The sequence below is a fragment of the Pinus tabuliformis genome, chromosome 7, assembly GCF_031772625.1.
Source record: "Pinus tabuliformis cultivar Carrire ecotype Pingquan chromosome 7, CPIR1, whole genome shotgun sequence".
Classification (NCBI taxonomy): domain Eukaryota; kingdom Viridiplantae; phylum Streptophyta; class Pinopsida; order Pinales; family Pinaceae; genus Pinus; species Pinus tabuliformis.
Window position 1 is genome coordinate 1,805,675,262 of NC_142293.1, and position 15,616 is coordinate 1,805,690,877.

The window sequence follows — 15,616 nt, forward strand, 5'->3', positions numbered from 1 at the left end:
CAACCTTACAGTCAGTGCGGATTGGACATAATAGGTGAGATTGTTCCTCACTCTTCTAAGCAGCATAGATACATCCGCACAGCAACATATTATTTTACTAAGTGGGTAGAAGCAGTTCCGCTCAAGACGGCTAATTCTGAAAATATCATTGAATTCATAGATTAATTTATAATCACCATGTTTGGATTGCCATCTGTTTTAATGTTTGATAATGCATCATACTTTTCTGGAAATGCAATGACTGAATTCGCACTTAAAAGAGGATTCAAACTTAAATATTCGGCCAATTATTACCCGGAAGGCAATGGGTTAGCTAAGTCCACAAATAAAAACCTAATCAAGATTATTAAAAGAACAGTTGACCAAAATCATAAGAATTGGCACAAGGCTTTGATATATTCCTTATGGGCAGACCGAATAATGCAAAAGGCTTCTATCGGCACTTCTCCCTTTAATTTAGTTTATGGGAAAGAAGTGGTTCTTCCGACTCACTTAGCAATTCCCTCTTTGTATTTAGTTCAATACATTGATGAAGTACCCACTTCCTCTTACAGCTGAGACAAATGGAAATAATTAAATTAGAAGAACAACGAGAACAGGCTAGGAAAATGCATGCTCATCATCAAGCACTAGTAAAATCCTCTTTTGATTCAAACATAATGACTAGAAAGGATTTCAGATGGGAGATTTAGTTTTAAAGTGGGACAAGGCTCATGAAGAAAAGGGAAAACATACAAAATTTCAAAGAATGTGGCTTGGTCCTTTTCAAATTATAGAAGTCATAGGTCCATCAACGTTTGTGTTATAGGATTTAGCAGGTAAGAGGGATCCTTTGCCTGTTAATGGATAAATTCTCAAGAAATATTTTCCATAGAAGATTATTCTTCTATTTTTGTAGAGTAGTCGTCTTTCTTTTTCATAATAAAACCAGTTGTGAGTGGTTACATTAGGCATTTACGAAAAAGACACCAATTCTCTTTCAGATTTTGAACTTTTCGCTTGTATAAATAGCAAATCTTTTGGAAAACTGATCTTTATTATTGATAGATACAGTTAAAGACTCTAGCTCAGATATGATACTAGTTTCAACTTCAAAAAGTTTGATGAAAACAACCTTTAGTGAAGAAATTCTTTTATCTCAGTACAATGAAAGGTATCAATAACAAAATAAAGATTCTCTGTAGAATAACTGTTTCCAAAAACTCTATTATTGTCGTCCAGAGCTATCTTAAGGAAAAAATGACTTCCTCCTTGCTAAGGAAATCACAACTTTCAGAAGAACAACCCAAGGATACACTTTATCTTGAAGAATAAGAGGTCTCATCACGAGCCGGCTTATCATTATCATAGATATTATAACTTGCTGACTTTGCCAATACTGTACATCACAACAGGGCAATGAATCAAGATTGTTGCAATCAAAAGACAAGGGGTCTCATCACAAGCCAGCTTGTTCAGCAAAGTTATAAATCAAGTGAATGACTGTGTCATAATTTGGCTACCAAACCAAGACATTGTTCTTTAAGAATAAAAAAGAAAATCAAAGCAATAAGTGTGGATATGGATTTTTCTCTGAAAGTTGTAGGCTGCCTTAAGTAGGATACAGGATCATTGCTGGGTAACAGGTAACCCTGTCGAGGCTATAAACGCCTGCTGGAAGCAGAGGCTCTACCTACGACAACTGAGCATATTTAAAACTGGTTTACAGAGGAGACTTTGTTTTATCTTTACAAGACCAAGTAATGACTGATGTAAATACAAGGACTAGCCTGAGAAAGCAAATAATCAAAGTGGAAAATTGTTGAAACAAAATATCATTGACAGGTTAGAGCATAATGTACTTTATCTTTCCATAATAAAGTTTAAATTTCTGAAAAAATTTCTGTTTTGGAAGTTTAGAAAATTCAATAGAAAAAAAGAGATAACTGGTTCTTCCAAGTGAATCGCCAATTGTTGTGGCCACCAACAACCCCCCTCCTTATTTAATATTAGCAATAACACTAGGTAAGTGGGGACCCTTAGTAAAAAATTCAAAAAATCAATTAAGGCTCATGTATTTTACTCCTTAAAGAAACATCGCATCGCGCAAAGAAGGATAGGAAATTTCCTTATGAGTAAAAATGATAAACTGTGAGATTGCGATGTGAACCCAATCACATCGCATGCATTAATAAGCACTCACATTGGAAAACCTTAAAAAATCGCCGATATGCGATATCGCATATCGCATATCGCAAAATTGTGGGAAAGACACATAACGATTATAACAATACTGTGACCCGCGATATTGCGATAATGCGATCTGCGACCTTGCGATAGCGCGATCAAGCAACCTTGCGATAGCACAACACAATGAAATTGCGGTAATGCGATAACAGTGAAATGCGATACTGCGATACAGATCGCAGAAACATTCCATCACAAATTTTCCCGACTCAATATTCAAGAAAAGTTTTCCATAAACCAAGAACTGGATACGCGCTTTAATGATAATTAATGAATTATACGATAGTTGTTAATGAAAAATGGTTTTGTGTTTTTCGAAGAGTCATTTCACGTAAGGTGGCATGTTTTTGTACATCCGTAGAGTTTAAGGCTTTCCTGTCGGTTTTTATTGTCATTACTCTTTCCTCACTTGTGAACTGCAGGAATGAAAAATAGAAGTTACCCAAAGCAACGTGCAGTAAGCTATGAGGAAAACGGGTAACGCTCCAATGTTCAAAGATAGAGAAAAGACACCCTCATAAGTAGATACCGCATGCAACAGAGCCGCAGATTCACAGAATGCTGCTGAGCCATCCATTACAGACCTTTCATTTATAGCCATGGTTGAATGAGTATTGAATGATGTTGATATCAATAGGCAGTTTAATGACTCAAGGTGAAGAGCTCACGAAAGCATTATTTTTGAAAAATTTGAAGCTTTATACCCAGTGAAGAAAAAGGCACTAAAAGCGAAAAACGCATAAGAAGAGCTCGGATCAAAGAACGGAGGCAGTTTCTGATGCGCGATTAGCACGCGCTAGGCTGAGAAAATTGCTCAAAAAGCAAAGCCTCTAACTGCTCAGTCATTTGTAAGCCCGAAAAATGCAAGAAAGCAATGGTAAAGAACAAACTGGAAACAGAAAGCTAGAGAAAAAGGTAGAAGCAATTCAAGGGTTAACCAAGTTGAACTTGGATTATTACTGGACATATGCAGTAAATCCACATAGTCAGAGGATGACTCTTGAGTATATCATCGATCTTGCCGAGAAGGTGGTGCCAGCTCTTACCATTTCTGTTTGCTTAGCTCAACCAAAAGCGGAAGACAGTCAGCCGACTCTACCCAGGAAAAATACTGAATGCTTGCAATATTAAGGAGCAAATGCAGAAATAGTTAGATATTAGATTTAATTTTTAGAAATAGTTTTTCTTAGGAAAAGGGCAGTCATTTAAACCGTATCCTGAATCTGTGTAATTAAGTTATTTAGTTAGTAGTATTTAAACCCTTCTCATGCATTTAGAGAAGGGTCCATAAATTTATCAAAAACTTGTTCTCAGAACATGCACTTTTGCACCCTCAGAGGAGGTTTTGGTGAATGAATGGATCAAGATTTGTTGATGTTTGCATTTGATATATGCTACTGATGTTGCACTTCTGTACTCTTAGTGGATGTTAGAGCAAGGAGAGATAAATCATTGTTGCTTGAAGCTTATGAGTAAGACTAGTCATAAATGGTACTTTTATCTCTTGACCATTTCTGCTTATATGTTAAAGTAATATACAGTTTTTAGTTGTTTATATATTATTGCATGAATGCCTGAGTTATCATTTGGCACTTTTATATGGTGATAGCTATTTATTTATGCTTAATGTATGAATAGCTCATTATGCGATATGTTTTTCACAACTGTTTCGTCTAACTTTTTATGCGAAGTGGTTCATCTTTATTCATTTCCTTTCTTATAATCGCTGAATGATCTTTATTACCAGTTGTTATTTGAAATCTCTTTAGATCGCATAATAGAAAAATTACATCCCGTGTTAGTATAGATTTAGATGTGCTATTTATTAGATTACAATAGCATAGAATTAGATTAAAATTAGAATTATAACATCTTAAATAGGAATTGTTAGATCAGCAACATGGAATTCTACGCACACACACTCATAGATTGGGAAAGTGGTCCCATTATCCCCAGTCGGACCCTCTATACCAAACGGATAAGGAGCTGCCAACCAAGGTCCGAACCGGGCGGGTATCCCCCTTTTTGTCGACCCGATTTTCGGGGCTTCAACAGGTCTCCTATGTTATTGAGTTTGTGTTTGTACAATAGAAGCCTAGTCATAGCTAGGCTCTCGATAGAGGAAAGACCCACTTCTATAAGGAGATTCAATAGGATAGGGTGCATTTATTTTAATTTTGAGGTTATACATTATAGAGCGCTTCTGAATTTGCTCAATATTTCTCCAAGATTATCTAGAGATGCTGCAACCCCAAACCTCACATCCATATAAGATAACAAGAGTGACTAAAGTTTCAAAAAGGAACTTCTTTCTATCCCACATTACAAGGTTTACCATTTTACAATTATTTTCAAGACCAAAATAATCTTTCCACCCCCCATTAATCCTTTTCTCAATGTTATAGTTTTAGTTGAGCTTGTGATGAATATCAATTCGTAGGTACTTGTAAGAAGACACTTCCTCCAAGTTACTATTGTCATACATAAAATTAGCGTAAGCGTCCTTCTTGGATTTGATAATCATAACTTTTGTTTTGTCAGTGTTAACGGTCATACCCATGGTAGAGAAGAAATCCTTAAGAAGTCTAATTTTCTTATCAAGATCAGATGGGCACCTTGTGAGAAGAACAATATCATCAGCGTATAGAAGAAATATGATGACTATCCCAACTAAGATTGTGCCAACACGACCTGCTTCCTCTAAACAACCTTCTAGCTTGTCGATGTAAATGCCAAATAGGGTAGGGGAGAGGGGGAAACCTTGTTTAACTTTGATATTACACTTAATATCTTTCGACTACCCCTCATTACTCTTTAACTTGGCAATTACATTCTTGTATAACCTTATAGTGGTAGCTCTCAACTCGAAAGGAACCTTTAGCTCTTCCAATCTATTCCATAGGTTGTTTCTAGGAACCGTATTGAAAACCTTTCTAAAGTCCACAAAGCAACAAAATAGATTGGATTTATCACTGCGACATTCTTCCACAATGATCCTAAGAGTAACGAGGTGGTCCGTTGTTGAGTGTTGCCTTCTAAATCTTGCTTGGCCTTTAGCCCACTTACCTTCACTTTCAAGCCATATGCTCAACTTCTTTTCCAAAATAATACCATATAACTTGGCTAGGAGAGGGCTGATCATAATTGCCCGATAGTTAGAGGGGTTATTTGTATCCCTGGTTTTAAAAATAGAAATAATAAGGATCTGAGTGCATGGTTTAGAGAACCCTTGCTTGACCGCTTGATTGAAAAGCTTGTGGATGTGGGGGATGAGGACAAGACCTCCAATTTTTAAGATTTGCGCCTGGTAACCTTCAATGTCCTTAGCTTGCCCATTTTCCAAGCGTTTAACACCGTAATCAATGTCTTCTAATGATAAAACTTCTTTCGTTGTGAGTAGGGTTTCAAAGTTATCCATGACATTTGGAGATTCATAAAACTTTTTAAGATAGGAATTCCAGTCGTGTAAAGCAATTTTCTTATTATCTTTAGTTTTCCTAGTTAGAATCTACCTCCAGAATTTCTTAGGAGCTACCTTAGAGAAGCATAGGAGATTATTTTGTCTTTTACGAATATATTGCCTTTTTTTCCTTTTAGTTAGGGCTTTGTATATTTTTATCTTGCTAATTTTAAGATATTCATAAACAACTTCCTTAATTTCTCTCCTCGCACTTTTACAATCCTTGTCATACCATTGGTTGGTTTTGCTATTTATTTTATCACTTAAAAATTTAATTGAGAACTTGTTAATATAATATGATAGGGTTGTAGTAAAATTATGATAGAGGTCTTCTATGTTGTCTATACTAGATAAAGGAAGCAAAGTAATTTTTAATTCATTTAGAAAGAGATCGTTTTTATTTCTATCAAAGATTAAGTTATTTTGGCTATAAGGATTATCTTCTATGGGATCTCTATGCATGACAAAATTGAGAGCTATAAGTAAAGGCCTATGATTAGAGCCAGGCTCGTGGTCGTTTAAGATGTCAAAATTTATTATTTCATTGTATAAAGGGAGACCAGAAATAACATAGTCTACCACGCTGCTACCAAGCCCATGGATGCAGGTCATCTAGCTAGAATTGTGCCACTTCTTTAGACCGTTGCAAATTATGAGATCCTGAGCACTACAAAGCTTGACTAGTTCCGACCCAAACAAATTTTCCCTGAGGTCTTTAGAGCTCCTTTTGTACTAGCTAGCCAGAGTAAGGTCTTCGTCTAACCAGAGAGGATTAGGGTTGGAATGATTGGTTAGAATAATAGCTTGGTTGCTTGAAGTTCGAGCATTAAAGTCACCCATTAAAAGGATATTACCTTCATTCCTTAGGCTAGAAATATCATTCTGTAAACCATTGTAAGGATTATTTTTAAATAGATTCTTTTTCTTATAGAAGTTAGAATTGATGGGGGGGAAAATAACAGATTGCTATGTAGGTCTTATTATCATTAATGTTAGTAATCACGATCCAACTATATTGGTTGTAAGGGTCGTTTTTACAAATCCTAGCATGGGGGGAGATATTCTTCTTAATGTAAAGCTATACCCTTAATGCCTCTACGAGAGGATCACTTGTTCCAGGTAGACCATAGTGCAAAGCCATCTATGTTAGGGACCTTAGATTCTTTGTGCTCCCAAGTTTCAACAAGCAATATAATATCAACAAAGCTAAACAATTCCAAGAAAGAATCCGGAGCATGCTGAATTGCTATTTATTACTATCTTTTTGGTTTCTATCTCAAATAATGGCTTTGCTATTCCTGATTATTGCCCATTTTCCTTCCTTCCTAGCTTCTTTTACCTTTTGAACCTCCTTTCTTAATTCTGCTTGATCTTCTAGAATGAGATCTTCATTTATAAATATTCTCGTTCCTTTTAGACTTGAGGTTTTACTAAGTATGCCATACTTGTGGTCAATAGTGCTCACCTTTATTCGGATCAACCTTCCTTTATGCTCATTTAATTTCCCCAACCTTGTGGCTTCTGTGAGACACATTGTTTCAATTTGTAATCTATTATGTAATTCTATCTGGGCTATGGCTAAAGTATCCTCATCTTCCTCCTCTTTCAAACTAAATATTATAAGGTTCAAGGCCTTTTTGTTACGCTCATGGTCTAATTCTATCAATTTTTTCATTTCATCTTTAATTAGTTTGATATCTAATTTACCTGCCACACTATATAGGGTGAGGTGGCTATTAACTTTTTCTTCTAGTTCTTTAATCACGTCCTTCATTTTAAGACTCTCTAAAGTATCATCATCTCCTTGCTGGTATGTTTGGTTTGTATCTTGGTTTTGCTTTTCTATAACCTACAACCTAGTCTCCATTGCCTCCATTTTATTCTCCAATAGTTCTATTTTATTTTCTATTTGTTTTTGGATCTTGTATTCAAGAGATGGTAATTTATTATCTAGCATGGCTTCTAACTCTATTTGTAGCTTGACTTCTCTATGTTTCTCTAAAGACTATATATACTCATAAAGGCTCTGTAGAGTAACTGTGCTAGGTCTACCTTTGTTAATCTGTGGTAGCTGTGGTGAATTATTCATACTTGAAAATATATGACGAGATATGTATTACAAAAAGATAAGGAATGTGTGCACCTGATATCAGCAAACCGGACTGCAGACTGCACGTGCCCCAGATGAACCACAACCCGTAGACCGGATTGGATCAAAAAGAAAAAATATTATCACCCTAAATTCCCTGATTTCCGAAGAAAATTTTAAAACAACGAGAACCCAAACTTAACCAGAGTTAGCAACCTAGTTTCATTCAGTCCCGGGCCTTGGCCTCCAGCCGCACGTAAGAGATCTGCACCGAATATCAGAGATTGGTGATCTCTGCGCACTAAAAGTTCAATGGTCGTTGAATACGACGAAATAGAGAGAGGGGCCTATGTCAGAAAATAGTTAAAGGCTATGTGTAACTAACCCTTACCATCATCCGCCATGAGTCCATGACTCATGGGACAGACTAGAAGTATTTTTACTGTTCCGCGTAATTGTCAGTCATCCGCTAAAGAACTCAGAATAGGAATGAGTGTTCTTCCTCCTCAAAGGTTGTATCCTTGGCAAATAGAGATTCGTCGGAGTTGTAGAAGTTAGGGCTTGCGTCTCCCGCCCACGCTGGAGAAGTAATTCTACCAACTACTATATTCCTATGTTGCCTTAACATGGGACTCTAGAATTCTTCGGCTCCACCATCTTTTTCGGCTATTCCACCACCTCAAATCCATCTCTATACGTGTGATTGCTTGTTTCTTGAGAGGGGTTAATGCACAAATCCAGATCGTATATGGAGCCCTCAGCATAGTCCGTCAATTTGATAGGGTTACGCAAGATTCCATTGCAAGTCCATTAAAGTAATGAGATTTGGGAGGAGAATGAATAGGGTTTACGTAAACCCAGGTTTCGTTTATCCTGTTTTTGTCGTCGAGTTCAGCTCTTCTCTAGGGTTTATGGCGGTAGGGAAAATGGAGAGCGTCAATGGAGCTCAATGGCAGGAGCCCTCGCAAGCTTCATTTCATCGGAATATATCGTTAGGATTCGGCTCTTCTCTGTTGTAGACGATGGTGGGGTACGCTATGGCTTGCAACTTATGGGCCGCAGAGATCCGAGAATGCAGAGACTATATATATATATAGTAAGCATGGCTAAATTATATTATCTAAGCTAAATTTATAGTATTTATAGCCATGAGTTTCGTCTCTGTCTCAAAGCAAGGAAACCTGATAGATAACACAAGAGTACTCTGCCCCTCGAGGGGGCAACCAGAGCTTACATTGTTTTTAAAAAAGATGGAACTGTATGAGTTCCATAGGAGGGCAAGGCCTTGAAGTGTCTGGACAGTGGACTGATCAAAGATGATCATTTTAGCCCGTACAATGACCTACATTTCTTTTATAATTTACATTACATTTTATTTCATTTCACTTTAATATTATTTTACATTTCATTTTTTATATAAACAATGTACAAATATATATTGTACATTTCATTTATAGATAAATATGGATGTATATTTCATTTACAATGCACACAATAATCTACATTTCCTTTATAATTTACATTTCATTTCAGTTCAATATTTAATATATATAGATCATCTGCATTTTATTTATATTTATAAATAATGTGAATTCAATTTAATAAATAGTGAACAAATAAACAATGCACAAATTATAATAAATAATGTAAAAATAATTCGTTAAATCATTGCCTCTCAAATCAAATTTCATTTAACTTCATACATTTATATTCAAAATTTCTCAATCTTCCTTTTAGAATTGAGATATGAATTACTTTTCTAAATTTTTTATTCTCATCATTATATAACTCACAAAGATAAGGTTCAAATGATTTTATTCACACTAACATGAGTCCCTTCTAAAACCTAATATTTTATAGTATCTCCATCCGATAATGTTAAAATCATTACATGTATATTTCAAACGTAGCAACATAACTAAAAAGTTTACCCTTACCCTACATTCTTGAGCTTCCTCATCTGATGAGGACCCAGACCCTACATTCTTGAGCTTCAAGCATCTGATGAGGCTTTATTGCCATGCATAACATGTAGATTAAATTTGTAGTTATAAAGGCACAGGCTCAATGACAGTTGTCATGACCATATTCTTTATTTCATACTTCGTAACGCTGAAGCCATCTCGGTATTTGTAGAGATGGTAGAAAGCTCTCAGAATGTCAAATGCATGTTTCTTGGAAGTGACTGGAACATTGCTATCAGGTCTCAGATACTCCCAATTTAGTTCCTTGAGTAAATTGTTGACCATGGAGTTGATATGATTGATCGCATCTTCCTCTGTTGACTCGGGATTCTCTTCCATATAACATGATATACACGAAGATTTTTCTCCACGGCTCCTCTCACCCTGCACTTTCCATGCCAGTAAGTCGTTTATCCAACTCTAAATTAGAACCAATCATGCAATGCAAAGAAAAACTAACCAATCATGCAATCCAAAGAAAAATTCCTTCCATTAACAGGATATACCTGGTAAGTGTGAATGTCGCCTTTTAGTCGGAGAATGGAACATGCCACATCATTGAGCCTGGAAGGAAAGTCTATTTCTTGTAGGATGTGATGAGGAAAGGGAATGCCCAACGTCAGAATGGGTTGCAATGTGCCAATGCGATAACCGAAACTAACTTTCCCGTTATCCAGGTACTCCTCAAATGTTGGCAAAAAACCACTGAAAATCCACTTCGCTTCTTTCATATAAGCATCAATATAAGCCTCCAACTGCACAGGCAAGAGCACAAGCAAAGCAAATGAACTAATAATCACATTACGTTCTCACAAAGAAATAGTTGTGTATGTATGCTTTATTATTGTACATACAGCCTTTCGGGCATAGCTGAGCGTGTCTCGGCCTTGAGACTTTTCTGCTTCTCCTGCCATTTCGTTAACGGTTTCGTAAAGCACCATATATACTCCTTTCATATATTCTGGAAGCCACTCCGTCGCAGACGGATGCCATCTGATCATATAAACACAAATTTTGGTCAAGTAAATTAGTTCCTAAAGATTAATGGAGTGATGAAGCTTACATTGTTCTAAAATTATTTGAATTGGTCATCGCCAGTACAACCTCTTAACTGCCGCTGTGAAGAGTTGTAGCTCATCCATCGTTCCAAAGGTGTCGTAAATATCGTCAAGAACCGTGCCAAGATGACTTATTTTGGCAAATCCAAGTCTGAACGAAGAATGTTGAGGTTCACTGTCAATGCAAGATGCCAAAGTGTAATATTCCACGTGACGATGCCGAGGGAAGGTCATTTGAGAGAAACCCGAATCTTTCCACCATCTACACACAAAGTTCATAGATTTCAGGTTATTTTACAGTAGACCACTCAAATCCTAGTTTGCCTGCTAAACAGATATTATCCGATGACATAATTCATCACATCACCTGGAGAGAAGTTTTAGCTCTTGCTGTTGTAAAGAGTGAAACATATTGAACTCCAACTTTGCAAGTTCTAGAAGTTTTTGGGTCTTCATATTTGGCGTCCTGGAAACAAACAAATGTAACGAACATTAATTGAAAATTTGACAGGAAATCTAAATTGTTAACACAGATTTTTTGTGAAAAGCAACAATGTCCCTTGGCTTAATGGACAAAACAACATCAAATGGCCTAACTGTATCTGTTTATATATCAAAGAACATATATCCATCTTCATCCAGATTTAATAAGGCTTTGGATTTCTCTCAACATAAGTGGATCCATGGAACTTTGCGAATCAAAAATGTTGTTACACGATGAAATCATGGACCTACAAATAAATGGGGTCCTGTCCAAATACGTCGATGTAGTTCCTTGCTTCCAATCTTGGCAAATTTATATGCCAACCATTTTCCAGAACGTACGATATCTGCCAACAACAAAATTTAAATTGTAAAATACAGATCACAACATATGTGTAAATTAGGTTATGTCATGTTATGATGATAGTATGACCCCCTCACCTCTCGTGAAAGACCGCAGACCGGAAGCTTTAGTATGGCTTCTTTTAAATATATTGTAGAGAAGATTTCTGCCTCTTCCATAACTTTCTCTCCTGGAAAGGCAATTTGGGAAGCCCGAAATAAGTTGAGAACACTTCTTATATCTCCCTCTGTTTGAATGGCCGAACATGCAAACTGCCCTTTTTGTTCTTTAAAGTGTTCTAACACATCTGATTTTAACGTATAATGTATTAGCAATAAATGTCTGCCAGTAGATGGAAGTTCAGAGCTATCATAAAAGAACTTCAAGGATTAATAGGTTTTTATGTATACCTGAAGACACCGGGTATCCGTGTAGTCGAAGAGTTCGAAGCCCCAAGACAGTTGAGTTGAGATCGGCAACAACACTATTTCTTCCGCACCCAATGCCTTTTTCGTTCCAATAACTATAGAAAATGGTCAACAGTAAGAGGATTTCAATATTTCTTTTAAAAGCTAATTTTTCAGATTCCTCGAAATTGAAACGAGGATAGATTTTATGTGCCCTCGAATTTCTAAATTAGGATTACATTTTTTACAGGAAGAGAAAAAATTCTGAAGTATTGGCAAGGATTCAATGTACATTTATATAGAGATCTGCAAGAATTCATAACTAATAAAAAGAAATGAATGAAAGTCAAGCAGAAGGTTATGGATACACTTAAAGATCATTGATTCCTCACCTGTTTGAGAAAAAAACAACAATAGAAATGTTACGGAACCAATTCAGAATAATTGGATTCAGTCACAGATTACCTTGTCATGCTCACATAGATTAGTGATCAACTTGCTGCAGTTGAGGAAAAGATAAGTTATAACAGATGCAGATCATGGCACTGACTGAATTTCCAACTTCATGTCAAAGTTATTTGTGCTTGTAAGAATATTCATAATGTGAGAATGTATTTACAAGAAGTATTGAATGGAGTTAAAAAGATAACCAGAAGGGTCGTGATCAAAACATAACAAACAAATAAGGGTCCAGGTAAACTACCTAATAAAGATAAGGACAATATTAATGAGTCAACCTCATATGGAAGGAAAAAGAAGTTCAATAAAATCAACTGCTCAAATTAAATCAATAAATTTGTTTGGGAAGAGTATAGAAATATATTTATATTTGCAGCCTTTTGTATGGACTCAAGTAAGGCAACTAAAACATGACATGGTACCTTTGTTTACGGTTAACAGAAATAATTGAGGATATTATTATCTTTTATATATGAATAAGCATGAATATGAGGATTCGTCTTCTTACTGATTAGCCGAGGATCTGCAGTGTATCTAGCTGTTTTGAGACATATTTTTGTGGGATGGACATATTAGAAGAAAAGCTATGTAAATGAAAACTTTCCTTTTAATGAAAACGAAGTTCGTTTTTTATTTTGAAAAACAAAAAAGAGAATAAGTATGAGGATTGCAGTGAAGCAAATATTGTAAAAAATGTATGAAAGTGGGAAGTGGAAATATGGGAAAAATATATGAGGATATGGAAAGGGTATATATAAAAGAAAATAAATGGAGAGAAAAAAAATATAGGTCAAGTTTATTAAGGCTGAGGAATTGCCAAGATGATCTTTTTGGCTGGAATCTGGGTAAAAAAATTTCAACAAATCTTGCATCAGAAGGATTTATATACTACATTCTATTGGAATCAAGTAATCTCTACATGGAATGAACAAGGAGTGTTTATATTCTATTGGAATCAAGTAATCTCTACATGGAATGGAATATTCCCTATATGGCGCACGAAAGATGAGATGGGTTCGCCAAAGATGGGATGGGTTTGGATAACATTCTGGCGGGGAGTGGGAACCTATACTATAATAGTTGCGGTGGGCGGGCATCGGAAGGGAGAATGGAGGCCCTAGGATTACTTTTTGGACATTCCAAGTATTCACATATTTGGTGGCTCAAAGTCTATCATTAAACATATATTGGGGAATAGCAATATCACTCAAATGCATCTTTAGGGATGGTTCAATAGTATTGGGCTTTTATAGGGCTCTCATAGTGACTACTAGATTCAACACATCAGAAGGGAATATAATCAGAATGCTGGTTTGCTGTGAAAAAAGAGACTAATAGACACTATAGACTGGATGCATATAAAGTTAAAACTGGACAACAGTACAATGGATATGTGGAGTTTTCCCATCCCTAGATAGGATATATATTTTACATTTTGGCATTATGTATATGTTGGATATTATGGACTGCTTTACTTTTTGGTTTTTTGTAATTTTGGTTACTATACTGTTTATTAGGATCCTTATAGTTAATGCTGATGAAGTATATATGTGTATTTTTTATATGGGAACAATGATCCTCTTCCTTACTATATTTCCTGTTTTATGATGATGAGATAGAGTTATATGTCTACATATCATGTGGACAAGAACTATATGGAGGAGATGTATATGTTTTTGTATGGAGGAGATGCCAAGAGTTACATGATATTTGGACAGATTTATTGGTTTATACATATCAAAATAAATACACTGTTTTTTCTTGCTGAAAAAAAAATCATGTTTTTGAAGGTAGAAATAAATTCAGCACTATCAAAAACTTCTAGTGCACCCAAAATATTAAAGTTTAACAACTATAACTTGGATTTACAAAAATCCCTACAAAAATTTATCAAAACATTACCAAAATTTTCAAGGCTAAATACAATCTGGTTACACTACAGCAATGGTTAGACTACAGCAAAAATATATATAAAGATGGATGAAAAGAAAAACATATGAAGGGAAACCATAATGAAAAAATATATAAGGAGGTGGTGAAAATACTGAAAAAAATATGGCATAGAAAATCAAAATATTCCTTCAACAAAGTAAATATACAATTGACATACCGGAAAAATGACCTGCCAGAAATTTATGAAGGATAAATAAATAATGATGATAACGCTGCGATGACTTACCTGTAAACATAATCCAGAGCTGATTTTATTTCACTTTTGAAATGCCTATCGATTCCCAAACGTTCAATGCTATCGACTATAGAGAGGCGCATAAGGAGATCATTGAAGGGGGTGATTAATTCCCCATCTTCAACCGAGATTGAATTGATCATCTCTTTTACTTCTCCAAGAAGTTTCTGAGCACGTTCATGGTAGGAAGTTGCCTGACCCACCCATATACATTCAGTAATGTAAATAAAAGGAATTTCAATTGTGAGTGAAGAAGGAATACACGAAAGAAAAACTTCAAAGATGAAAATTACCCCATAAGGCGTTGAGAGGGACTGTATGAAATTATGGTCCCAGAGGTTGGAATGATGATTGGCTATGCGTCTCTGTACACCATCATCGGCTATAGAGATTGTCCGACACATGCGGATCGAAGTTGAGATCGTTCTGCTGACGCCCTTAAGTTCACTAGGACTCACCAACGATTTGTGCACCCACCATCTCGGAGCCAGCGGTGCGACAGAAAGCAGAGCCATTCCTATTCGATATGATATGATATACCAAAAAGTGAGGCCGCTCAAAATAATGAACTGAAATTCTGCGAGATCCACCTTACCTTCTTATCCTACTCATTGGATATCTCATCCACACCTTACTTTCATTTTGCGTTGGAGGAATCGTGTATTTCATTTTCCGCACGTTTTTGCTTTTTCTTACTTTTAAGTGTGATTCACGACTAAGCCACATCGTTGGTCGAATCTCTTTCTGTCGCACTCGGATGAAGATTGTATTTCTATTCTCACGCTTCTTATTTCCTTCGGCCTCACATGGTTGGTCGAATCTATTTCCGTTGCACTCGGATGAAGATTGTATTTGTATTCTCACATTTCTTATCTAAAATGTGAGGAAGTGCCTTCATCATTAAAAGTGATCGGTAAAAAATTTTCAAAAAATCTTGTA

The 15,616-nt window shown here is 35.9% G+C and overlaps 1 protein-coding gene across 1 annotated transcript; it reads right to left on the reverse strand.

Moving 5' to 3' along the window:
* Positions 1 to 9,594: 9,594 nt before the first annotated feature.
* Positions 9,595 to 15,293, reverse strand: LOC149255581 ((R)-linalool synthase 1, chloroplastic-like). Its single transcript, XM_089457254.1, has 10 exons — positions 14,971 to 15,293; positions 14,669 to 14,871; positions 12,034 to 12,146; positions 11,722 to 11,930; positions 11,533 to 11,627; positions 11,165 to 11,263; positions 10,844 to 11,059; positions 10,594 to 10,732; positions 10,246 to 10,494; positions 9,595 to 10,123 (listed from the first exon to the last, which is right to left on the reverse strand). The coding sequence occupies exons 1-10, from the start codon at positions 15,190 to 15,192 to the stop codon at positions 9,824 to 9,826; spliced, it is 1,845 nt and encodes a 614-aa protein (XP_089313380.1). The 5' UTR covers positions 15,193 to 15,293; the 3' UTR covers positions 9,595 to 9,823.
* Between the last annotated feature and the right edge of the window lie 323 nt (positions 15,294 to 15,616).